Source organism: Atractosteus spatula, chromosome 11 (assembly GCF_055471065.1).
Source record: "Atractosteus spatula isolate fAtrSpa1 chromosome 11, fAtrSpa1.hap1, whole genome shotgun sequence".
NCBI classification, from domain to species: Eukaryota; Metazoa; Chordata; class Actinopteri; order Semionotiformes; family Lepisosteidae; genus Atractosteus; species Atractosteus spatula.
Window position 1 is genome coordinate 1391855 of NC_142716.1, and position 25081 is coordinate 1416935.

General features: G+C 36.1%; 1 protein-coding gene across 1 annotated transcript; it reads left to right on the forward strand.

Moving 5' to 3' along the window:
- Nucleotides 1-216: 216 nt before the first annotated feature.
- Nucleotides 217-24834, forward strand: hfm1 (helicase for meiosis 1). The gene is made up of 40 exons (XM_088927442.1): nt 217-263; nt 1551-1625; nt 1817-1929; nt 3360-3597; nt 4232-4491; nt 6627-6674; nt 7483-7553; nt 7642-7774; nt 8072-8223; nt 8386-8463; nt 8636-8797; nt 9235-9435; nt 9522-9610; nt 9798-9841; nt 9939-10040; nt 11285-11430; nt 11780-11874; nt 12065-12198; nt 12299-12346; nt 12549-12629; nt 13184-13275; nt 13410-13516; nt 13602-13649; nt 13805-13902; nt 14082-14216; nt 15520-15605; nt 15841-15924; nt 16163-16320; nt 16424-16527; nt 17744-17902; nt 18694-18783; nt 19114-19238; nt 19681-19763; nt 20183-20292; nt 21497-21598; nt 21858-22100; nt 23300-23360; nt 23548-23656; nt 24259-24401; nt 24758-24834. The coding sequence occupies exons 1-40, from the start codon at nt 217-219 to the stop codon at nt 24822-24824; spliced, it is 4521 nt and encodes a 1506-aa protein (XP_088783568.1). The 3' UTR covers nt 24825-24834.
- Nucleotides 24835-25081: the final 247 nt, after the last annotated feature.

The window sequence follows — 25081 nt, forward strand, 5'->3', positions numbered from 1 at the left end:
AAGGAGGAAATACACGGGACAAACAAACAGGCCTCAGGGCAGAATTATTAAAATGGTTTAAAGCCAAGCACAGCATAATAACATGGACCTACAGCATGTTGGAGTCCCTTGCAATATTTAAATATTGGGATCAAGGGAGGGGAACTCTGACATAAATGAATCCGTTTTCACTGTTCAGATGATTTATGTATGCTGCCAGAAAGGAACCAGAGTTGGATGTATAATTCACATGGTGAAGATGGATTTATGAAGTGGAGATTATGGTGAAGAAGCTTATTTTGCCCCCTTAGCACTAATCAATAAGTATGTATATGAATATATTTTTATGTATAAATAATTTTTTTTATCAGAGCGCAGTATCAAATTCTGCTTTAAGCCTTGAAGTTAAATTATTCATGAGTGAAGAACATAGAACTAATTTAGTTTTAGTAGCTGATGAATTCTGTTTGTCAAGTAACTTTTAAACACGGGATTTTATGCATTAAGATCTCTTTTTAACTTTAATTTTAATGTGGTAAAACCACTTTTGCTTTCAGGAACACAACCACAGTTAACCCTCATTCATATTTCAATACTCCAATAAACTAACAATTATTTATTATTTATGGATAAACCGCATGCTGATAAGAGTATACACAAGTTTATGTACATTTCTGTTGCTTAAATGTCAGATGAAGCTCAGTTAATATAGAAAGGAAACAGTTTTATATAAACTTAGTACTAATCTGCCTGGGATGGGCAGACCTTAGAGTCCTGACAGCTGCTTTCGTGACAACAGAATGTAATTATCTGAGTGAGAAACTGCATTAAAGGGGAACTGCAAAGCTATTTCTATAGTTCGGGGTTAGTAAGAATCAGCATTAATGAGTACATTTCAATCCACAAAGAAAGTAAAATGTACACAGTAACTTGTAAAACCTCCAGTTTGCATCACAGAATAGACACGATTTCCAGGTATGCGCAGCGCCATGTTTTCCGACTCAGAACGAGACAACAACACTTCCAGTCACGTGCTGCGGCCCTGTTAAACATTACAGACAAGCCCCACCGCGAGCAAGCAGGCTTGTGAACACATCTCTTGTAATCCAATAGAAATATTGCTCTCGACTTCAAGATGGTTTTGCTGTTAACACTGTATGCAGATCACATTGGAAACTTTCTGCAATGAAATATCTACTGCACAACCTGTACTTACTCGCTTGCACTGTACGTCACAGTACATTAGTCACTACAATGAGCTGGAATTTGTGGGAACTCTTGCCCTCACCCATGGTGAGACCAGGGGTTTGCGACAACAGTGACAACTTACAGTACTTTCACAACGTTCTCGACTTTGTGCTTAATTAGAAACTTGTAAAATGTTTCTATACCGTCAATGAATTTATTTTGTTACCAAGATTCGATAACTGGCCTAAGAAATTGGGACTGCTGTTCCCCTTTAACACAAAACAGGGCTAATCTCCAAACATCAAATGTGACTGCTGGCTGCACAGTGGATTTAATGTATGTTTGTAATTAGATGACCTTGATAGGAATCTTGCTGTGAACAGGGATATGGCGGGACCCGAAGACTGCACGTTATCTTTGGACGGTCTGTTTTTTGAAGGACCAGTGACTCGGGAGGCGTGAGTATTACTTTTTCAAAGTTTGTCCCTCCAAAAAAACTGGGAGCCTCCCTTGTAAACAGTGGTCACATGATGAAAACAAACACGAGTGAAAAAACCTTTGCACGTATTTTGTGGTGAACCTATGAGAAATTGTTCCCTTGTCAAGAATAATATTTTCCAATTATCATATTTCTCTCACATTTCTAAAGAAAACCACAATGTCAAGGGCAAGGACCTTGGCAACTTGAACCTCCGCCACTGGCATCTGAAATACCAGGTACTCAGGAACTGCAGCAGGAATTAGAAACACTTCGCTCTTACAGTAAGTTGCTTTTTTTAACTCTGGCTTGTGCTGTGTTGTTTCAGATGTGCAGATCATAAGCAATAACCACTAAACTTGAAAATGATTCTATGTAAATTCATTGTACCTTGGAGAATTATTTTGCATGCTAATGGTTTTGAACATGACCCTCTTTCAATAAAATACAAGCTTATGGCAAACAGTTAAACCTTCTGTAAAATAAGACAAACACATTCTAACAAACCCATTTTACATGGTCAGAAGTAAGACGTCATCTTTGTTCAGTTTATTTTTTGCTTGCAGTACCAATTTTTCAAGGACATACAATTAATTGTCTTTGACGGAGGACACTATTCACAGTACATTTTAAAAATTCTTTAATTGGAAGATCTAAAGCAAGTGCTGTCCTGGGAATGTTTATCATTTTAAACTGCAAGAACACAAGTTAATAAGCCATAACATTAAGAGTGCAATTTTACATAGGTATCTCATTTTCCTGGTGGTTTACTGGCAGTTCAGCACTTTGTGCTGAGTTTTTATAAGTTTATACTGCTGACAGAGCTTCCATTATGGTCAAATAATGCCCATTATAGTTTCTACCATGAACAATTATAGTTGTAATACCCAGAAAATTGCTGTTTTATCCCCTTTCTTCCCACTTCATGTAGGTCAAAATTGGTTTGGCAATCACGTTCCAAATTTATAATCTAGTTAATGCTTTAGTCATACAAATTTACATCAGTGAATGTCTTATGAAATGTTCCTTTACAAGAGCTCTATTTCCCCAATATTTTACAGATCCGTGCTTTAATATTCAATATAACCTTAGTAAATTGAAATAGAATGCTGCATGGTACGAATCATTTATGCCCTAAATCAGGGATTCCAGTTCTGAAACCCATGCGCTGACCCATTGAAATTTAATCTGTTTTTGTCATGTCTCCAGATGCCTCTGCAAACAAGATAATAGAAAAGTCTGCCTGTTTCATTCCTTTGGAATCTAAATACTTACCTAGTTATTTCTTCTTGTGACATATGTCTACAGAATGCGTCTCTTCGAGCTACCTCTTATGACTCTTGATCTTCCTGATAAATACGCTCATGAAAAATGTTTTTTTTTGTTGCTTTTTGAAGTGTGAGCTGGCCCTGATAAGCTTGCGAGCTCTGCTTAGCATTGACATATATCAGGATAGCAAATCAAAGTGTTTAGTTTAGTGCTGATATCCATTTTCCTATCAATCAGAGACGTCCCAGGTAAGTGAAAACAGCTCGTAATGAAGTGAGGTTGGGTTATGCTAATTTATTTTTTCTTATCCATGCAAAGAATGGTAAAATAGAAAACAGAAAGGTTAAAGTTCATGACCACTTCTGTATAAACCAGAATGCATGAATAATGGTAAATGAATTGTGCTGTGCTGTTAAAATATAGAAGTTTTTGTTTTTCTTCACAGGTTCTTCACAGACAATAAGAAAATTCGTACCACCTTTGAAAAAAACAGATGGGACTAAAAATATTTCTGCTCAACGCAGTGATTTTCAAAAGGCAATAGGACCCTTCAGTTTATTAGGAAAGGAGGATTCACATCTTGATCGAGATGAAAACAGTGATGTACCTCAAACTCAGCGTTCAGACCAGCTGTTTGGTGAGAAAACATCTAACAATGGAGAAAGCTCACAGTTAAGGAGAAGGTGCTGCTCTTTTTTTAATAATGCTTACTTGTAGTGTATTTGATGTTGGTATTTTGGGCTGATATGCTTTACTTTTTGCCTTGGGTTAAAGAAACCTCAAACAGTTGAGTTATGGTCTTCGTAATGATTGAACGGCATTGAAGTCCAGGGGTACATTTGCACTTTTGCTTCACTATGCTTTAAACTGTATTTTTATAAACAGTAATTAACAGATTGTGATTCGCTGGTATCATCAGCATACCGATAAATGTCTACAGGATTCTATTTGTTCCTGTTTCCAGAATACAGCCTCAATGAAGACGCCAAATCACTTTTTACCTGCTTAATTTCAGGTTGTTCTTCGCCATTCACATTTTGATGCACTGTTCAGTCAGGAAACAGATACAGTAGCACTACTGCCATTGTGCTGCCCCAGGACTTCCCAGCTTTTATTTTCTTGTAAAGAGATGCATAGTGCTGGAATTGGTTTAGGAATGAATTTGTAAAACAGATACAGCAGTTTTAAATGTGTTTCATTGTTACATTTGATATGAAAATGGCTGGTTGTTTCCAAAGCTTTATTTTCTGTGATACGTCAAGTTTGCACTTAAGTCAATTAAGTTTATTGAGATGATTTTTAATATATGTTTTCCAGCTTGTTTAAATGTCCCCAGACTGCCTCAGCTTCAGACAGACAGCACTGCCCTTCAGTCGTGAGGAGAGGAGCCCTAAGCAATGGCTTTAATGATGGAGTTACTAAGGTGTCACAGGAGGCTTTCATGACATCTGCTGATAACTCTCAGAGCTCTATGAGAGGTCCATGTGCTTTGGGTGGTTGTGCTTCCACAGCTGCAAAACAGAGCAGAAAAACAGCCCATGTCCTTCCCTTGACTCCACAGCCACTTAATGTACGAGGTAAGACCTGACTAACCATTGTGTGTATTACAGAGAACTCCATGTGCTGTATCTATAGTCAGTGTACGTGCTGCAGAAGACTTCGCTTTCAGAAAAAAATGAGATGTGACATTAGCTCTCTGTTTTCAGAGCATGAAATAATTTTTTTAATGGCCTGCCAAGCATGTGTACCAAAGTTTGGTTTTGGTCTCCTGAAAGAATATAAGATCTCCTAGAATTTATTATGCCGTTTGTGACTTACATTTTCCAGTTATCATCTACAATTTATTTCATACCTTGGGGTACTGCAGGCCATTTTTCTCCATTTTCGGCTGCTCACTTCTTTTTCTGATCCTGTATACTGAAGGCTAAGCTGCTGCCTGGAGCTGGAATACTGGAACTTCACAGAAAACTACATCATTATAGAGCAGCCAGCTAACAAAGCAAGAGACTGAAAACCAGAAGTTTAAATCATAGGGCACAAGAAAAATATTAAAGATTACAGAGTTCGTGGTTTTACCTGAGGAGATTTGCCTTTAAAAAGTATGAGAGTAACATTCACTTTTTCATTCCCGGTCTTTTGCAAGTAATATTGTAACAGTAAGGCATTACTAAAGATTTTGTTTTAATTTGAATCCAAAATCTGGATTTTTTTTTGCAGTGTGTCACAAACAGGGCTCTTTAGAGTTGTGATTTTTTTAGATTCATGTTCTTCTACTATTTTAATAGTTTGGAGACTAACATCTTTTAAAAATATTAAATTTTAAATATCAACTTATTCATATAGTAATGAGTCTGTAGTTATATAAGGTATGATTGCATCTACATTATGACAGTCTTTCATTATATACTGTACTGTGCAAAACGGCCATCATTTTGTTCTTTCATTTATAATGGAAAATTGACACCTTTTTCATTTATCAGTCTTTCTTTTTATTTACTTAATTCACCTCTTTATTTTAATTCTTTTTCACAAACCACAATGTGGTTATATTCTTTTGAGATAATCCACACAATTTGTCAATTGAAGGGAATCAGTACTGAGTGATAGGGTGAAAGGAATCATTTGGTTTTAATTATTTGAGGCAGAATGATGGAGAACATGTGTTTAATGTATTTGTAAAACAGAGAAAATATTTCCATGACATTCTGTCATCCGCAGGTGAGAGAGGAGGCTTCTGACGGCGAGGCTGTCAGCTCTTTCCTGAGTCCTTTGCCAGCCTCCTGTCTTTGCCTGCCTTGGACAGCATGTTTCCTGTTCAAATCGCTGAACTTGAGCGCTTTCACACCGATTTCCAAACAGGGCCCGTAATAAACTTCACACAAAGGAGCTGCTCAGTTCAACACCTGTTTATTAGTGCTGGATCTCAGCTGACAATAGAGACACGCACAGTACCAGATAGGTCTGTAAACGAGGTTTAATTAATATAGGATTTACAGCTTACTCTTCACTCCCCGCTGCTTGGAGCAAGGTGTTGACCGAGAGAACAACAACAACAGAAACAAGGAGCCGGCAATTAATACTCGAGGCTTCTAAGGGAACTGTTACAACACTACTTCTCAAAATCTGTCTTGTGCACAGTGGAAAACTAAGAGCCTGGCTGTATTAAACAAACTTCAGTGCAGCACATAAAGGTTTTTTAAAGCTTGAGTTAAAAGGCTTGCAATATGAATCTTTAATGACATGTAAAATATACCCTTTTGTTATACCAGATGCTAGTCGCCTTTGTATGCCAGGCTGCAGTGGACACTGTTGCCAGCAGGTGGCGTGCTACAGCTGTTTTGAGAGCTAATGCGCGCTGCTGAGAAGTTCATGAACTCCCTCTGTATTGCATTAAACGGCCTTTGAATATGTAAAATTATTTTTAAAATGTATATTCTCTGTCTGTTTTAATTTTTAATATTAACAAACACTGCATGCTAAATGCATTAATATTCTTAGGAGATTATTGACTACCACTTTCATAGATGCATATGCAGAGATCTAACATCATCAAATATTAAACCTTCTAAACTTGCTCTTTTAAGAACATTTTTCTTTGATGTTAATTTATTTTTCGCAGCAGAGACAGGAATTACTGGCTGGTTCTAACTAATGTATCCATCTGGTAATGCATATATAATTTATTTATGGATATATAATTTCTCATTTATAGGTGGATTAGGCATGGAGTCGGGAGTCCTCCGGGCAGTGACTGAAATCCGTATCCTTCCACAAATAACGATTTAAAGAAATTAATGCCTTTTGTAATGACTAGAGCTGGTTTTCACATTATTTCTTTTTATTTCTCATTCCCCCTCATAGATTATGGGATAATTTTAGTAATCCTTTTTAGTAATGCGCCTTTACTTGCCATCATTGTATTATGTTTTATATAAAAAAAGTATTATATTCATTTATTTTTAAAGGAAATCTTAATATTTGTGAGTTACAGACCTGAAATGTTGGCGAGGCAGAGGCAGGCAACTATCGGCTGGTGAAACAGTACCGTCTCTCTCCTCTAGAGTGCGCAATGGGGTCATCATCTAGGTTTGGGCTGGCGTGTTAATGTATCTTAAAGACGGCCAGTCCCACCGGCATGGCAACCGGTGCAGTACACTTAAGTACTGGTAGATGTTGCACATGATTTCCCAATCAGTTTTTTTTAAATAAACAAGCTCTCCATAAACCGAACTCTTAGGAATATTGCCGTTTCTGTTTAAAGAGGAATAATACAGTTCGTCCATTTTTCTTTCCAAGGTGTTTCCGAGTTTGTTCTCTAGGCTTTCTATTACACTGTGGTTGTAAATTCAAGTATCTGTTACACAGTATAATTCACATTTTTTTTCTGGGCTCAGTGGTACCTGCAGTATTTTATTGCCATGTGCATCTGTTGTAACTGCTAAGCCTGTTTTGTGTTTAAATACAGTAAATCCAGAATACAATATATGGAGTTTTATAAAATTGTTTGAACACTTTTTAAAATAGATCAGTTTGCTATAATTATTTAAGCCTTGATATTATCTGTTTAGCTGCACAATACAGATCTGTTTTCAAAGAATTCCCCTATTTCAATTATATCCAGTCTAAAGCACTGGATGACGTAAGTGTGTGTTTATATATATTATTTCTGTGAAAGTAAAAAAATTCAAGGGCTCTCGTCTCAGTCCTGACTAACTTAATTCTTTCAGCTTCTTTACACTGGTAAAAATTTTGTTGCTTGTGCTCCAACGGGCTCTGGAAAAACAGTACTGTTTGAGCTGGTGATTATCCGACTGTTGATGGAAGAGCAAGCACCCTGGTCCCACATTAAGATTGTATACAGTAGGTGTCTGTTTATTCTAACAATCAAATAATTCAAGCTCAAATTCAATTTGTGTTAGTAGAACTTGTAAAACGTCCAAGCCCTGTTCCACCCATTTATTTTAACCAGGCAAAAAAGGTAAACTTTAAAACGTTTAAAGTTTTACAAGAAACGTTTCAGGGCTTAAAGGGAAGCTAGTGATCATTGTCTATTGCCTTTATGAGAGCAAATGTTTGGAAACACGATTTGTTGTATAGATTCCTTTTATGAGAAATGCCATCTCATAAGAGCTTATGGCTTCTGTCCTGTTCCTTTAGTGGCACCAATTAAAGCCCTCTGCAGTCAACGTTATGAAAACTGGAAACAAAAATTTGGGCCTTTAGGGTTGAATTGTAAGGAGCTCACAGGGGATACAGAAATTGATGACTTCTTTGAGATTCAAGATGCTCATCTCATCATGACTACGCCAGTAAGTGACTCTTTTAATCCGACTCGACATTTTTTCATGTCTGAAAGTACACTGGAGCACAATAACGCAAATATGGCTGCCATGTGCACAATTAATACTTTTTCGGTTTCCTGGCTTCTCGGACTGAAATCCACTTGCTGTGCATTTTTTGTCTCTTTCAAGGAAAAATGGGACAGCATGACAAGGAAGTGGAGTGGTAATTGTTTGGTCCAGTTGGTTAGGCTCTTCCTTATAGATGAGGTCAGTGATAGTGTTTGTTATTTTTGTATGGATCCACACCAGTTGAGTTCATTAGTATAATTTATGCAGTCAACATAAGACTACTTAAGCAATGCCATCTGTATATTATTTAAAAACGTAGTAAAATCTGTGTATTTCAGCACAGGCATGCATGGGAAACTTCTTCTTTCAGGTCCATGTTGTAAAAGATGAAACTCGTGGGGCAACTCTCGAGGTGGTAGTCAGCAGGATGAAGGCGATGTGTTCCTCCCTTTCTCACGGTGCACAAACCCCAGAATCGAAGACCTCCGTGAGATTCGTGGCTGTTTCTGCAACAATTCCAAATATCAAAGATGTCAGTATGCCTCTGTTGATTTCTCCCCTTTTAAAAAATGCATGGGGTGGTACTTGATCAACCTTCTGGAAACATTTGTCTTCACCTCTCGAGGTGTTTAAAACTGCCAAGAATGATGCCAACTGGCATGTCCTTTTTGGATATGGAATTTGGCGTTTAACTCTTAACAACCTCACCACATCCACCACATCCACCACATCCTTTCGTCTTAGACATAATTATCGTGAAAGCTCAATTACCTTTTTTCGATGGAGCCCTGTTTTACCTTGTGGTTTTCTTTAAATATGAATGCACATTCCCTGATAGGGTGGGAAGTATGCTTTTATTGCTTAAATTTGAAATTAAGCTCACGTTTAATTACTGCAATGCACAAGATGTTGAAATCTGTTTATTTGTATTCACATGGGTATTTTGGAATGTTTTTTTTTTATTTCCAGATTGCGGATTGGCTGTCAGATGGTGGTGAGCCGGCCGTTTGTTTGGAAATGGATGAAGAACACAGGCCTGTGAAGTTGAGAAAAGTTGTGCTTGGATTTCCCTGCTCCAGCAATCAAACTGAGTTTAAGTTTGATTTGTCTCTTAATTACAAAATAGCAAGCGTCATCCAGACCTATTCTGATCAGAAACCAACACTTGTGGTAATTGTCAGTATTTTACTTTCTTCTGAATTATTTAAAAAAGCTCAAAGCAGAAATATAAACTTTTCATTTTGTCTCCTTTTTAGTTTTGTGCAACAAGGAAGGGTGTACAACAGTCTGCATCTGTTCTTGCCAAGGATGCCAGATTCATAATGAGCATTGAACACAAACAAAGGTGATTTGTTTTAGACTTTGATGTTTGTTCATCTTCATTTTGGCATGAATTTTGTTGGGGTTTTTTTTGCATTCCAGTGGCAAAAGTTTGAATATTTATATGCTCGAATTAATATACCGTTAATCTAAAATGAAAATCTAATTTAATTGTGATCATCACAGATGAAAAGATGTCACTGCTTTTTCAGGTTGATGAAGTATGCAGACGCGATTCATGACTCCAAACTAAGAGGTTGGTAATAGAAATTTAAAGCATTTAATTATTTTTGCCTTCTTTTTTCACATTTAGGAGCTGTTACAGAATTTTTTTTCCTATATGTATGTTTCAGATCTAGTGATGTATGGAATAGGATTCCATCATGCTGGTATTGACTTGTCTGACAGAAAATTAATTGAAGGTGCTTTTACCATGGGAGACCTACCAGTACTTTGTGAGTAAACCTCTCAAGAATATTGCATTTTTAATAACTTGATTGAAAATTCAGAAGGGCCTTTTATGAATGTGTAACAGAGAACACAAATACATTTTGATGTCACATTTACCCATGTAACTAAATGCTTTAAAGGGGAACTGCAGTCCCAGTTTCTCAGACTGGTTATTAAATCTGTGTAACAAATTAAATTAATTGACGGTGTAGAAAAATATTTCAGATTTCGAGATTTACAGATTGTGTGTGAGTTACCACAAATTGTGACGTGATGCGGCCCTTCTTGCTCGCTAGTCACAGTAATGACTCATATTACTCATACGAGCAAATAAGTACAGGGAGAAATATTCCAACGTGATATGCATGCAGAGTTAACAAGTAAGAAGTATTTTCCGGCAAAAGTGCCTCAAAGTCGAGAGCAATATTTCTATTGGATTAAAAGAGATGTTTTCACAAGCCTGCTCTTTTACAATGTCGCAGGCCCGCATAACTTTACCGGATGGTTTGTTGCCTCGTTCTGAATCGCAGAATACGGCGGTGCACATACTTGGAAATTTAATCCATTTTGTGATGTAAACGGGAGGTTTTACAAGTTACTGTCTACATTTTACTTTTATTGTGGTTTGAAACACATTCATCAATGCTGATTCTTACTAACCGCAAAATATAAAAACAGCAATGCAGTTCCCCTTTAAACAAATACAAATCCTCTTGAAAACTGAACTACTGTAGTTGCTCCAAAAGGTGGAGAAGTCACAAGTCAAAAAAATAATTTATTAGGAGACATCAGGTATTAAAAACAAAAAATATGGATAGTACTATGTGCAAGATAGGAACGGAAGAGAAATTGATCCAAAATACTGATCTGTATATTCTCTGGGAGTTTATTTCAGCCTTGCAGGGTCATTTCAGTAGCTACAATTATTAAGTGCACGAGACTCACATTAACTGGAATGCAGTTCTGCAGATATACTGCTATGTCCAAAGCCAAGAAATGATTTATAAGTTAAGCAGTGAATATTTCTAGAATTAAGCAATGTGATTTATGTTATTTAAAGTTATTTAAAGCCAGGGGAACTAGATTTATGCATGTGTTTATCTGTAAAAAACACTACCTTAAAGTGGTCACTCTTGCATTTGTCAAGCATTTGGTCAAGACCTCCACAAAATCAAATCGAGCAATGATATAATGCAGCGCGGTGAAAAGAAGATGTGTACGATTTGTCCTGTGTTCTAATTTTAAACAGTTACAACGAGCACCTTAGCTATGGGAGTGAACCTGCCTGCTCACTTGGTGGTGATCAAGTCCACCATGCATTACGTAGGAGGCATGTTTCAGGAGTACAGTGAAACAGACATCCTTCAAATGATAGGAAGAGCTGGGAGGCCACAGGTACATTACAGTTCAGCCAAGCCGTTCAACCATGTATACAGTGCACAGACAATGGCATTCTTTAGAAATATTAAATCTTGCTGGCTTAAGACAATTCTGGTTTGACTATTCCTGTTGCATTCCTGGTACCTGTTTTTTAACATTTCCTTAAAAAAATGTAGTCTGCTTTGTAGCTCTTAAGAGCTCTGCACTCCATCAAATACAAAAACCAAAAATCAAGAATGACATCGTAGGTCTCTAAATTAGAAAAATTGCTTTTGTTTAATAAAACTCGTCAGTTGTATTTAATGTAATGACAATAATTCCATGTATATACGGTATAAATGTATGAATGTACATATATTTTTAGTTTGACACCACAGCTACAGCAGTGATTATGACCAGATCCCAGACAAAAGACAGATACACTCATCTTGTAAGTGGAGATGAAACAACTGAAAGCAGGTGAGTTTTCACCAGTTTAGAACAATACATTTTTCTATTTCAGTACTGCTGTGCTGTGACTTCACTTTTAAAATGTGCAGAGAACTTTGTTTCATCTGTATACATTGCTAATGAAATCAATATGCAGTTTTATCCAAGTGAGCATTATGAGCTTATTCAAGACATCTGATTTTCGTTTGCTGTTGTTCAGCCTGCACAAACACCTGGTTGAACATTTAAACGCAGAGATAGTTCTTCACACGTTCTCTGATGTGAATGGCGCACTGGACTGGATACGCTCTACATTCCTGTACATCAGAGCCTTGAAGAACCCCAGCTATTATGGTATGTGTACTGCATTTCATAAAGCCATTTTCCCAAAGCATGGTAATGCACCAGAAAAAAAAGATGCAAAATGGTTTCTTATGTTCTTCATTCTTTATAGGTTTTCCTCCTGCATTAAACAAAGCTGGAATAGAAGCAAAACTGCAAGGTACATGTATTCTGTTTAATTTAATTTAAGAATTAGCAGTTCAAACATGTATTTTATTTTTGTGTGTGTGGAGATCTTGCATAACGCTACAATGCGGGGAAAAAAACAGCAAACTAATTCCTTTTTTGGTCTGTTCTCCTTTATATCTGTAGCATTCACAAGACTAGGGTTAAGATACGTTCTTTCTTTTCCTTCATTTCAGAGCTCTGTCTGAGGAATCTGAATGCGCTGTCTTCAGTAGGCCTGATTACCATGGATGAAGACATAAATTTTAAAACTACTGGTAAAGGCCCACAGGCCAGCCTTCATTTCAGCACAGTTTTAATTCCTCATTTGCATTTTGTACATTTCAGAGAATATTTATAACATTTGTCCATTGACGCCACATCATAACAGTTCTGTTAGCACTGATATGATATGTACCCCAGTACTTTCTACAGAACATCTGTCAGCGGTGGATCTGTAAATTATTATGGCTGTAACTAGTATTGCAACCTGGTTCTTATTTAAACTTGAGTGAAGGAGAGCTGGCTGCACACAAAACTATGGCAATGCATTTCAACACTGCAGTGCAACCACAAAATCATTTTTGGAACAATGTTGAAAACAATCAATGTTGTTATTCAATTAATTTGCATGATAGCACCTGAAGTAACATTTCTCTCAGAGAACATTCTTCTTCATATAAAAGCAGAAATATAGGAGTGCCACAGTACTAACTGGCAAGTTGGATGTAAAAGAATTGGATGTAGTCACTTGTCCTTCATGGAGCCCCCTGGTCAAGATGTTGCTGTAATTACATAATTTTATCATAATGTTTACCAACATTATCTACAGAGACTGGGAAGATTATGGCACGGTATTGCATTGCCTATGACACCATGAAGCAGTTCACCTTAGTTTCTGGAACAGAAACATTATCTGACCTGGTAAGTACACAGTAAAGACATTTATGTAATTGGATTTCTTGTAGTTGCATTAATTGCATTTTTTTACTCTATAAATTAAAGTAAATTCAAGGAGAAACACAAAAAAGCATACTGACATGTGTAGTTTGTCACAGATCAGACTGATATCCAAAGGGAAAGAGTTTTCTGATGTGCAGTTAAGGGTGAGTGAGAAGAGAACTCTGAACACGCTGAACAAAGATAAAAACAGAGTAACAATCAGGTAAGAGAAAGGAGATGAAGCCAGTTAAAGCAATAGTAAAACTTTTCAATGTCTTTTTAATGTTATTTTTTCTAACTGTGGCTAGGTACCCAATTGAGGGAAAGATTAAAACCAATGAAATGAAAGTTAATTGGTAAGTTTTAAAAAACGTAAAAGTAAAACATTGACCTACAGTGTGTATACACAGTGTCCCGAATCAGCTTGTTTTTTTTTATTTTGTGAGTTCTTTCATATTCTGTAATTATTGTATGTTATAGTACTGATTGGTTTTAATGATTTTTTTCTCAGTTTAATTCAGGCTCAACTTGGATGCATCGCAGTTCAAGAATTTGGTTTGACGCAGGATATGGGGAAAATATTCAGAAATGGAACCAGAGTAACTAAATGTAATTGCTTTTATTCTTATTTAAACACATCTTGTCTGTGTTATCAGAAATTAAATATTTTCATTTTACCACAACTTAAAAAAAAGTCTTTCTCACACTCCCTCGTTCTGTGGGCTTATTACATTCAAACATTTTACAACAATGATATGTATGTATTCAACATGCATTCCTGTGTGTAGGTTTGTCGGAGGTTCTTGGCCATCAAGCCAAGAGGAACTTCTCTGCTCTGCTCAATTCTTTGATTCTGGCCAAGTGTTTTCGTTCCAGGCTATGGGAGAACTCACCGTTTGTTTCAAAGCAACTGGAGAAAATAGGTAGGTGAATAACATTCTTAGTAAGGAAGAGGATATTTACTGTACAAGTCTTTTCCACGAGATTTGTTATCCTGAAGCATGCCGCAGTCTTTTTGATCCACTTTTGCTCATGCACCTGTTTACTCTTGTTTCAATATAATCGTCCACACATTAACCGTTAGAATTTTTATTTGATGTTGACAAGTGGGTTTGAAAACACTATAGAAGCAAAAAGTGATTTGTTCCGTTTACACTCAACCTGCAAATAAAACATGTAAAGAAATATTTTAAATTATTTGTACCACAGCTGAAGTCCAGAGTAAACTTTGATTCAGTTGCAAATTATAAAGCAAGCTTTATATTGATGGCTTTTTGTTGTTTAACCAGGGGTCCTAGGAAAGGTTACCATGAAATACTAATAACTTTTAACTAATGGATGAGTAATTTTTCCATTTTATTTCATTGCATTTTGCTGCTTGTCCTAGTAGGGTTCAGAATTTTAAAGTTTAGGAATGAAAACAACCTGCACATGTTGAAATATTACTTTGAAACAACCTTTTATAGTGAGAGTTGACATACATCTGTTTTTGAAAACAGTTGCCAGATCAAGGCATCTATAAGAATCTGGTTTTCAATCAATCACAGTGGTTGCCCATTTTCCATCGCTGGAGTACCTACACAGCCAATTTAGTCATTTACTTGAAATAGATAAGAAACTCAATAAGCAGAAGAACCCAAAATGCCCAAAGCATTTTTTTCTGTAATCAGTGTGGAGAGCCAGAGCATACCTTTGTGGAACAGAATTGCCAAGCCGGTCCTCACCAGAGGCTTATTCAGCACCATTTTTAGAAGTTCTTACAGACTATTTTCAGAACCAGACCAGAATTACATAAGGGCAATCAATGTGCCAGAGAACTCAGTAAGTCATTAAAAAATATCTTCAAAGGGTAAGTGGTAACATTAAGGTCTGCACAGACTACAAACAATGTTACTACAGTATCCTGTGTTTTTATTTATGAAAAGCAAATTTGGACAAACCAGGCCCAATTCTCTGCCCCACCCAGAATCATTGTAACACTTTGTAAAATGTATATCTCACACCGCACTGCCACATGGATAAACAGGATCAACAGCATGTTGCTGACATCTATCTGTCAAGAGAGTCACAGATGTGCTCACTGTTATTAAATGTGGGCAGATTTGCAGGCTAGTCTGTCTCATTTGACATATATGCTCATATTTAGATAAAACTGGAAAAATCTGATTATATTTACACGATGCTTTTTACTTGCTTTCAATATGAAGTTTTTTTGGTGTGTTTTAGGATTAACACTATCAACAGCAATGGTCAATGCTGGTCTGACTTCATTTCAGAAGATTGAAGAAATAAATGCAAGAGAACTGGAGCTGGTATTTATGCATTAATAAAAATGTGTATTTCTTTTGTTTTCAATATGTAACAGCAGTATATTCTCTTTGAATGACACTTGACAATGTCTGAGTGCATTAAATGCAGAACCACCTTCACACACATTCACCTTCATGTGCTTTTAATTTCTCCTCTCTGTGTTCTGTGCTTTTTGTGTTCTATTTAATTTCATCCATAGACATCTCGCACAATTAAGTGTGAAGTATTTTTTTCCAGATTGTGAACAGACATCCTCCTTTTGGAAACCAAATAAGGGAAGCTGTCATTCACCTTCCAAAGTACGAAGTCAGTTTGGAACAGGTAATCAGGCTCTTCTGATATTGAAAAAAGTTATGTAAGACTTGATATAGTTTAGAAGTTTAAATAAGGTATTGTTTTTTAAACTACATCTGAACAATAGCGTGAATAAACCAACATATGTTTTGAATTTTCATTTTAGCATTTGGAAGTGAGTCTCCTACCCCTGATAAATCCAGTATTTTTGTGGTCCTTTGTCTAGTTTTAATAATAATCATAAAATTAAATGTTTTTTTTCTAGGTTCCAAAATATAGTGTTTCAACTGCAGAGGTGATTATCACAGTCATCTTAACAAACTACAAGCAGTTGCTGTTGAAGAGAACAGCCCCAGACAACCATTATGTCAGTTTGCTTATAGGGGATTCTGATAATCAAGTGCTTTTCCATCAAAAACTCACGTAAGTATTTCAAGAGTATATTTGAATGTTAAAAAACTACATGTGAATGTACTGTATGCACATTTAAAGAAGTGTTATGTCTGACTGTTTTATTTCGTATCAGTGATTCCCTGTTACTGAGATCAGGAAGCTGGTCTAAAAAAACTGAGATTACAAGGGCACATGGAGAAGAACAAATTTGTGTGAACCTTATTAGTTCAGAGTATGGTAAGTGCAATTTTTGTTTTCTTCCCTCCTTCAGATAATTAAATATGCAATATTCGAGCATACATACTACTTAATATTTGCATATAACCTGCAGTTAACCAGTTTATACAGCAGGTGATTATCTATAAAATGCTGTACATGTCTGAAAACCTTTAACTGAAAGAGATGACAACCACACATATACCCTTAGTGGTGATCTCAAAATGAAAAGATAAAATCCTTAATAATCAATCCATAATGTTTGTGTTATTTTTAATTTGTCTGCCAGCAGTCATGGAATACAAAACAATTCAGCTCTCACAGTACCCTATAGAGCGCAGTAGTTATCTTAATATTTGGAGCCGGCAGCCTTAGGTGTTTCATATTCCACCTAATAGTTTTATTAAAGTATTAAGATTTAACCAATCCATTATGATTTGTTGTGGCTTGTGGGAAGTCTATCTTATCTGAGTTCTTGACAAGTGCAGTTTGATGTAACATGACTCTAGTATATTTTAATACAGGTTAGAACAGACCTAACTTAATAACAGAATCCTGAAGCGGTGGTATTGAATTTAATTATGGAATTAATTTTCGTGCCAAAAAAGAATAATGATTATAATGTTTGGGGGAAAATGAGGAATTTGGCCTTCAACAATAAAAGCTATGTTCTGGGCTAAGTTTTACGAGAATGCCTCTCATTTTCAAGCCAAAGAATCTCAAATATGAACTGAGGAATACAAATGATTGTTGGATCTGATCACAACAATTAATCTTAACTCAACTGAAAAAATCAAGGATTATTTAGTGTCTTGAACACATGTTAAGTTGTTTCTTCTGTTCTTTCAGAAACACCACGTATTGTGCTTATCTGGGCTGATTGACTCTGTGATATTTGCAGTTTAGTACACAGATTATTATGATGTCATCTTTTGATTGCAGAGGCCACATGTCATCCTAGCCAATTCTTAATGGTTTCCATATTCAGCTAGAAAAGGTATAAGTGGAAAGACTGATATGGAAAAATGCCATGGGATTTAAAGGCCCCCTAATGACCTTGAGCTTTAAAATATAAAAATACGTTGCCATATTTGGGAGTGCTATACTATTTGACTAACTATTGAGTATTTGCCCAAGTGGAAACTGCAATATGTCTCGTAAGATTGTTTTGACTAAAGAAACATCATAAAAATGTAATATAATAATGACCTGTATTTTTGTATTCCCAATTATATAGTGGGACTTGACATTCAGCAGACATACAGTGTTTTCTACTCGGGTCCAAAGAGATTTAGAGCTCATGTGAACAGCTGGGAGAGCCAGCAGCAGCACAGTGTTCCGGCCACAGCTGAGACACTTGACCTGACTGCCTCAGCACAGCCTGTTCCGGACAGAGGTGTGTGGGTGGCTCTTTACCTGCAAGTGGACTACAGAGTATGATTGTATACTAAAGAGTTTTCCAAGGAAAGGGTTATTTCACAATAATGCTGAAAGACGTGTTAAATGATGACAAACTATTTAATGGAAAACATTTTGTCTCTCTATACTTATTTTTCAAAGTATGATTCAAAACCTCAGTCTTACGTTTTAAAGTTATTTTGAAGTCCACAAAGCCTTCATTTAAAACAGCCACTAAGCCACAGTTTCTTGTGTTTGGCATAAACAGGCTCTTTCAAGAGACATTTATTAGACAGCTCAAAACAGATATAAAAAAGAGGAAACAGAAATACGATGCACACTGTAAAATTAGGCATGAGTTATGATTGAGGTTACCAGATATATTATCTGAAGAACAGAATTTAGTGAGCCTTTAAGGAGTCAGTGTCATTCCATTGCCATTTAGTCATTGCTTGACTAAAAAACAAACTTTTATTAGTGTCATAATTATGTCAGGGCACTAGAAGGCCTAGATTAAATCAAACGTATCACCCATCTGCCACGTGCAAATTACAAATCCTGAAACGGAAGAGAGTTTGTCATTGAATAGAAGAGACGCCAGCAAGTATCAAGTATAAACTCCATTTCACATTTGTGAGTTTAGATTTAATCCCAGCTTTACAGCAAAACAGCAGTCACCAGTTTCCATACTCGTGCTACACTTTGGTATAATCTTTATATAGTATAAGAAATGATATAATCATATGCCCCTAGCCTTATTTTTTATGCTGTTTGGTTTAAATTACAAAGGTTCTTCCAAAGAGATCATCTGCCGTGATCCTGGGATAAGACAATGCAACCATTACTGTAAAAACAAGGAGCAGTGTGGACATGACTGCTGTATGTATTATTCTTAATTAAATTACGTGTGTGTGCATATAGTAGGTTACAAATAGATTTGATGCCTGCCAAAGGAGAAACCTTAAATCCTTAAAAGTATATATATATAAATAACCTCATGAACATGTAATCTTTTCTGGTTTTGAAGTTTATTTGATGAGGGTCTTTTCTCTGATAGGTCTGATATAGTCTTTCTGTTGTGAGTTTTGGGGAGTATTCAGTATTTTACTGAATTATTCAATTTAGAACTGATATGGTTACTAAATAGTAAAAGTTTAAATGAGCAGTGACAAGAGATTTCAGTGTTCATGGTTAATTCTGTGTTCTTAGGCAAGGTTGGTGTGGTGGTGGTACAGCGGAGTGTTAAGAATCCAGAATCCATTTTTTCTTCATACCTTAGTGATCTTAAAAGCAGGACCGAATCACTAGCAGAAACACCTGTCAAACGTTTGAAGGTAAAGTAAACAGAAAGTAACACAGCTGAGCCTTTATGACCACAGGGATCATAAGGTCCAGTCAGCAATGTAGCTGTACAACATCTGTAGCTCATTTAAAGGATATATTTTCAGCTATCTTCATCGGATTGGATGTGTTGTTAGTGCCGCTATCATAAAGTTTAATGGTTTTAGTTTAAGGGTAAATGTAACCCTTACATTCTAAATCAAACAGTGACTTATTTGGCAAAGACATTAGACAGTCCCAGAGTAGCTAACAGTGCTGTAGCACTTAATATTTTGCCATCTTCAAATCAAAGTATGACGTTTCTCTGCAGAATTAATTCCGTTGATGGGAAACCTCTTTCTTGCTTTACTATCATGTAAAACACATAGCACATCATAATCCTGACGGCTTTGTCCATTTTTTCTTATTATCCTTCACAATGTTATTCTGCATTAGATGAAAATGTCTAATGACACTGGAGCTGTAGACCTTCACCGGTTCTCATATAAACAGAATGATGGAATGCCGACTGGTTCAAGGTACGGTACAGTATCTGCCTGCATTTAACACTGTTGATTTCATGCTAGAACTGTACATACAATACAATCAAAGTTGTTTCATGTGATTTGTTATGAGCTACAACTCATACAGCATCACAAAGTCTTCTGACACACGTCTGTTTAAATATTATTTGAAGCAGCAGACATGACTTTAGAAACACTGCTTTTGCTGCTGTTTCTAAAAAGTGGTCAATTCAAATTCAGTGCAAGCTTTATTGTCCCATTTGGAGAAATGTATTTACAATGCATTTACTGCACTTATGTAGATTTATATTGAAACATTACTGTTCAACATACTACTCAATCCTTTAGATTTGATTTAAATACAGCAGCATCAAATAAAAACAAGTTTAAAGATTACTTCTCCAAGTGAACATGCTGTGCTTATACTTTAACAGGAGGTGTGAGAGGAACCAAAATTTTATGCCAACAAAGGTGGAAGCTCTGGAATCTTTTGATAGTTTCACAACATCGCAACAAAGGGGAGAGCAGCAGTGCTGTGAAAGTGGTATGTACTGTATAAGGAGTGTAACTCTATCCACTAAGCTTTGTAATTGAAGCTGCATAGCAATCAATTTCACCCAGTTTACTAAAGAATCATATTAAAGCTGCCATAGCAGAATGTGCTCTTGTGTTTTCTATCAGCATTTGCAGAAATGTTGGACGCCTGATGGCTAATGTTTCATCCAGATTCTTATTATTATAGACTACTATAATTTTTTTTCCTGCCCGAGTTGCTTTAATATGCTAAATGTGTAGGTAATGTAAGAAATATTTGTGGTGTATTGTCCATTATTAGTTTTAAAATTCCTGATTATACTATTAGAAGTGTAAAGTTAGAATGATAAATGGCGTGACTGAACACCTGAAAAAATGATCGTTTTTCTGAAGAATACAGATTACATAAGATTACAAATGTGTTCTTCAATTGTCAATCCGTGTGCACAAAAGTATTGTTATAAACTGAGCATCACAAGAAACATCACTTTCTGATAAAAGATATCATATAAATGACAGAATCTTTTCTGCTGTAGGCACACATACATTTTATTTACTATCTATAAGTAAACGCTAGAAGTGGATGAGATGATCAGGATTGATCATGAGGGTACCTGCTGTGACAGTACCATATGGGGCTGTGTCACAATCTCTTGTGCTCTTCAGAGTCTACACAAAAAACCTGATTCATTGCTAAAGAAAGCAGGCACAGCAGGTGAGCAAAAGTGCATGGATTCTGTCCAGCATTCAACATACAGAAGGCCCAGAGGTGTTGTGCTCTATTCACCAGGCTAGTCACTCATCAAGTTGATTGACCTCATCATTTGTGTTCAGTCATCTCTCACACTGATGAGGCGATTCAGTGCTTCAATGCAACAAAGTCATTTGTGTGTATCACAGCCAGTGATCAAGGATCCATTAATCAAAATGATGCCAAACAATTTTCAATATTCATATACACTACCTTTTTTCTATAGTGTATATGAATAGTGACATGTTACTCAAGATGCTCAGAATATAATGAAATAATATGAATTATTAATGTCTGTGTTGCAGTGTCCCATGCCAGTTTAGGAGTTTAAGTTCATAAAGCTTTCTGTACATTTCTTATTTTATGTACTGACATTCCTCATGAAAATATTGATCTGCAGTGTCTAGACTTCTGTAGAGCAATGAGATTAATGATTTTGCAATGACTTCTTGCACTGAATCAGACTATGACACGGGATGTTACACTGCCAACTTTCACAGCTGGATTGTCCCAGAGCCAGATGAGGAACTTCTCAGTCAAAATACTGAGGAAGCGAAAAACGCAAGTAAATACTTAAAAAGCAAACTGTTCAGTACTAGAAACTAAAAAAAATATATATAGCTGTTTATTATTGCTGTCAAAACACTAATTGCTCCTATTACTCTTTAAATTAATGTCAATCTTTGTGTTAGGGAAAAACACCAAGAATGTGTATCAGTGGTCAAAATTGTGTTGCATTATTGTACAACTCATTCTTATTACTATTATATGTGCACTACAAGTAATTCAGTTATCAAAACAGGGCAGCTTTTTTTCCATTTCAGATTTTTCAGTGTGGAAGCAGTCTGATACTGGAAGTAAAGTCAACACTCCACAAAACAACACAGGTTACTCTGAGAATCAGAGGGTAAGAGACGCAGATGAAAGTGGATGCTTCTCAGAAGCTATGCGTGTGACATTTGATCTTGGAGTGGATGACTGGAGTGATATTGACGATGAGAATCTGGTACAAGTCAGCGAGCTTTTTGATGCACAGATACCAAGGCCAGGATTGAAGAAAGCAACAGGTATACATTTTAACAAGAATTTCCCTGCTTTGTGATGTTTTAATACTGTACTGCTTTTAAAGTACAGTAATATTAAATAATAATTCCTTGCATTTACCTGTATATAGATCAGATTACATAGAAGTGAGAAATTGTTTTACTTATGGAATTAAGTGGGAAATATAGGTATTTAAAATTATACAAGCCAGAAGAATTTGGCACAAATACCGGTGTAATTCATCTATTCTTTTGAACATTAAATAGGACCTTGGCAAGCCAAATAAAGACCAAATGCTCATCCTAAGCTGTAACAGTGACCTAGATTCTGCTATAGTTGGTAAACCTGTCAAGTTTTCAAATTATACCAAAAATAGGAGGTTTCGCAAAAACCATAGAAGCAGCAGATGACATTCAAAAAGATTTAGATTCAGTTTGAGATTGGACAAACACCGGGTAGATGATGTTTAATGCAGACAGTTGGAGGGTGTTGCATGCAGGTAGTAAAACATTAATTATGAAGACAAGAGCTCCTGGAGGATAGTGATGAAAATATCCTAGCAGTTATGTTAACACATTGTTTACACATTCCAGAGAAGTCAAGGAAGCAATGAAAAAGGGAAATATAACTTTTAGGCTGAATGGTTAAAAGCACAGAATGTAAATCAAGGGATGCGATGTTGAAACTGTACAGTGCACTAGTAAGATCACATTCAGCATACTGTGTACAGTTTTTCTATTTGGCTTGTTGATCTCTTGCTCTTCCAACTTGCCTGATCAAGGGCAGTGGCAAACTCAATCCAATGGCCTTCTTCATCAGCAGCAGTGAAACATGAACCGAGAACAAGAGACACTTCCTTATGCAAAGGGTAGTGGGGGTATGGAGCAAACCACCCAGCCCTGTGGTTGAAGCAAGCGCTCTGGCTTCTTTCAGGAAATGGCTGGATGAGATCCTCAGGGAATAGAACACAAGTCTAACATTCTACCACTGCCTAATGAGCTTGAGTTTTTCACAGTAATTAAACTATTAAACCATATTATAGTTACATTAAGTGATTGTCCTGTTATAATTATACTTTATTGTTTTGCTTTTCCTTTGCAGTCATTCTGCTATTTATTGTCTTTACTGTCTATAGATTCCAGTGCGAATAATGAAATCTGTTTTTCATACAAGTACTAAAATTGTTGAGAAAAGTACTATTACAGCTAATGTTTTATTACAGGGTTTTCAGCATCTTTATACTCCAACATAGGGCAGACTACATCATTAAAAGAATGTAAAGGGTAAGTAAATTCGATAAAAGTAATTATACTGTACTACATTCCTCATATGTTTACATTGTAAATATTTAATAAGTATGTTAGATTGACACTACTTTTGCTATTATAATATTATAAAGCATCCTGTTATTTGCACACATTTTCAGTTGGAATATGCATGTACTTATTTCTTTATGTTGTATTTTTTTAGAACTACATATAATTACATTATACCGCAGGTGTCTAAGTGCACACCAGCACTTACCTGCACATCAGATGATAAGTCATCACAGTCCAGGAGTTTCTCAGATGCAAAACCTGTAAGTGCAGTAAAAGCTAAGCTTGCATATCTCTGCTTTCTTTAAATGTGTAGTATTCCCCATTTCATTTATGTAGCTCCTAGTCCTGAATTTAGATTAACAGAATTTCCATTCATTCTACAGTGCACAGCCGCATAGTTTTCTGTAGCACAATGTAATATCACAGAAAATGTATTAAATTATACAGGTATACAGGAGAAATCCTTATCAAAAGTTAACCAGATGTCAAAAACACCTTCCTCATCTCTTTGCTTTCAGCTCTTGCCAGAAATAAAATAGGCAGTAAAAAGGCTGAGTGGTGAGATTGACAGATCTAATATTTTTACCATTGCAGACATATTTCTAGAAGATCTGCAGCTGAACTTCACTTAAGTCTTTTCCATGGGCACTATTACTGCTATACATGCATCTCAATATGATTAAATACCTCAGTGTTTCTTCCTCAGCGTCTTTATTTTAGAAGGTAGCGTGGAGGAAGGATAATGCCACACTCCAAAGCAGTTTGGAAAATATCCAATCAGTATTATTTCAGACTGATAAACAAGCATTTGTCTCGAATCCTGCCCCATGACTGCTGAGTTATTTTTTTGGTTCCTCTTCAGAAGATTCATACTGAGCAGAGTGAGAACAGGATGGTGCTTTCATGCCCCAGACAGAATGTAACAAACACATCAGCAGTTTTGGGGAAATTTGATTTTTTTTCCCAGTTGCATGCTGCAAGCACAGTATCAGAAGGCAGTGGCAGGTAAGTCACTCTGTGGGAGATCTTGCAGTATGTTAATACTCTGCACCTGTTATTACTGTTGATTTCTGAAACAGACTTTAATTGGAAATTCACATTTATGTGTGTATTCTGATAGCACTGCCTGAAACTCATAGCTTCTTTAATCTTGTGGTTAAATTTGCATTTAGGATTTGAGTTCACATTCAATTACTTCAGGATAATCACATTTACTGTGAAAGAAATACACTCAAACTTATTACGGCTTTGAATGTAAATAATTACTTACAGAATAGTTAAATATGAACAGGTTATTTGGTGACTGAGAGAAAATCTGAACATAAAAATATTACAAACCTTACTGTCACATTGTGTTCCAGGTTTGAGAGGGAAGACAGCGCCACAGAAGTTAGTGCTTTTCTTGGAATATTTGATGGAATATTTTAGTACTCCCCAAAAGTCTGTTCAGATGTTAGTAGAAATGTTGTAAGTTATTGTATTTCTCTGATTTGATTGTTTTTAAATCTGATTTTAAATGTATTGTTAATTGTTAATAATTCAAATGAAAACATTGAGATTTTGATTATTTTCTCAAATATATAATGTGCTGTCTTGTTGAACTCTTGTGGTTTCTTTGTGTTTAATTTAAAGTTTATATACATTTTAGAGACAAATAGGGAGACTGGCGAGGGCACACAGAGCCA

Coding starts and splice junctions, on each gene's coding strand:
- hfm1 (XM_088927442.1), top strand. CDS start 217: ATGTATAATTCACATGGTGAAGATGGATTTATGAAGTGGAGATTATG. Junction 7,775..8,071: donor CCACATTAAGATTGTATACA/GTAGGTGTCTGT, acceptor CTGTTCCTTTAG/TGGCACCAATTAAAGCCCTC. Junction 8,224..8,385: donor ATCTCATCATGACTACGCCA/GTAAGTGACTCT, acceptor GTCTCTTTCAAG/GAAAAATGGGACAGCATGAC.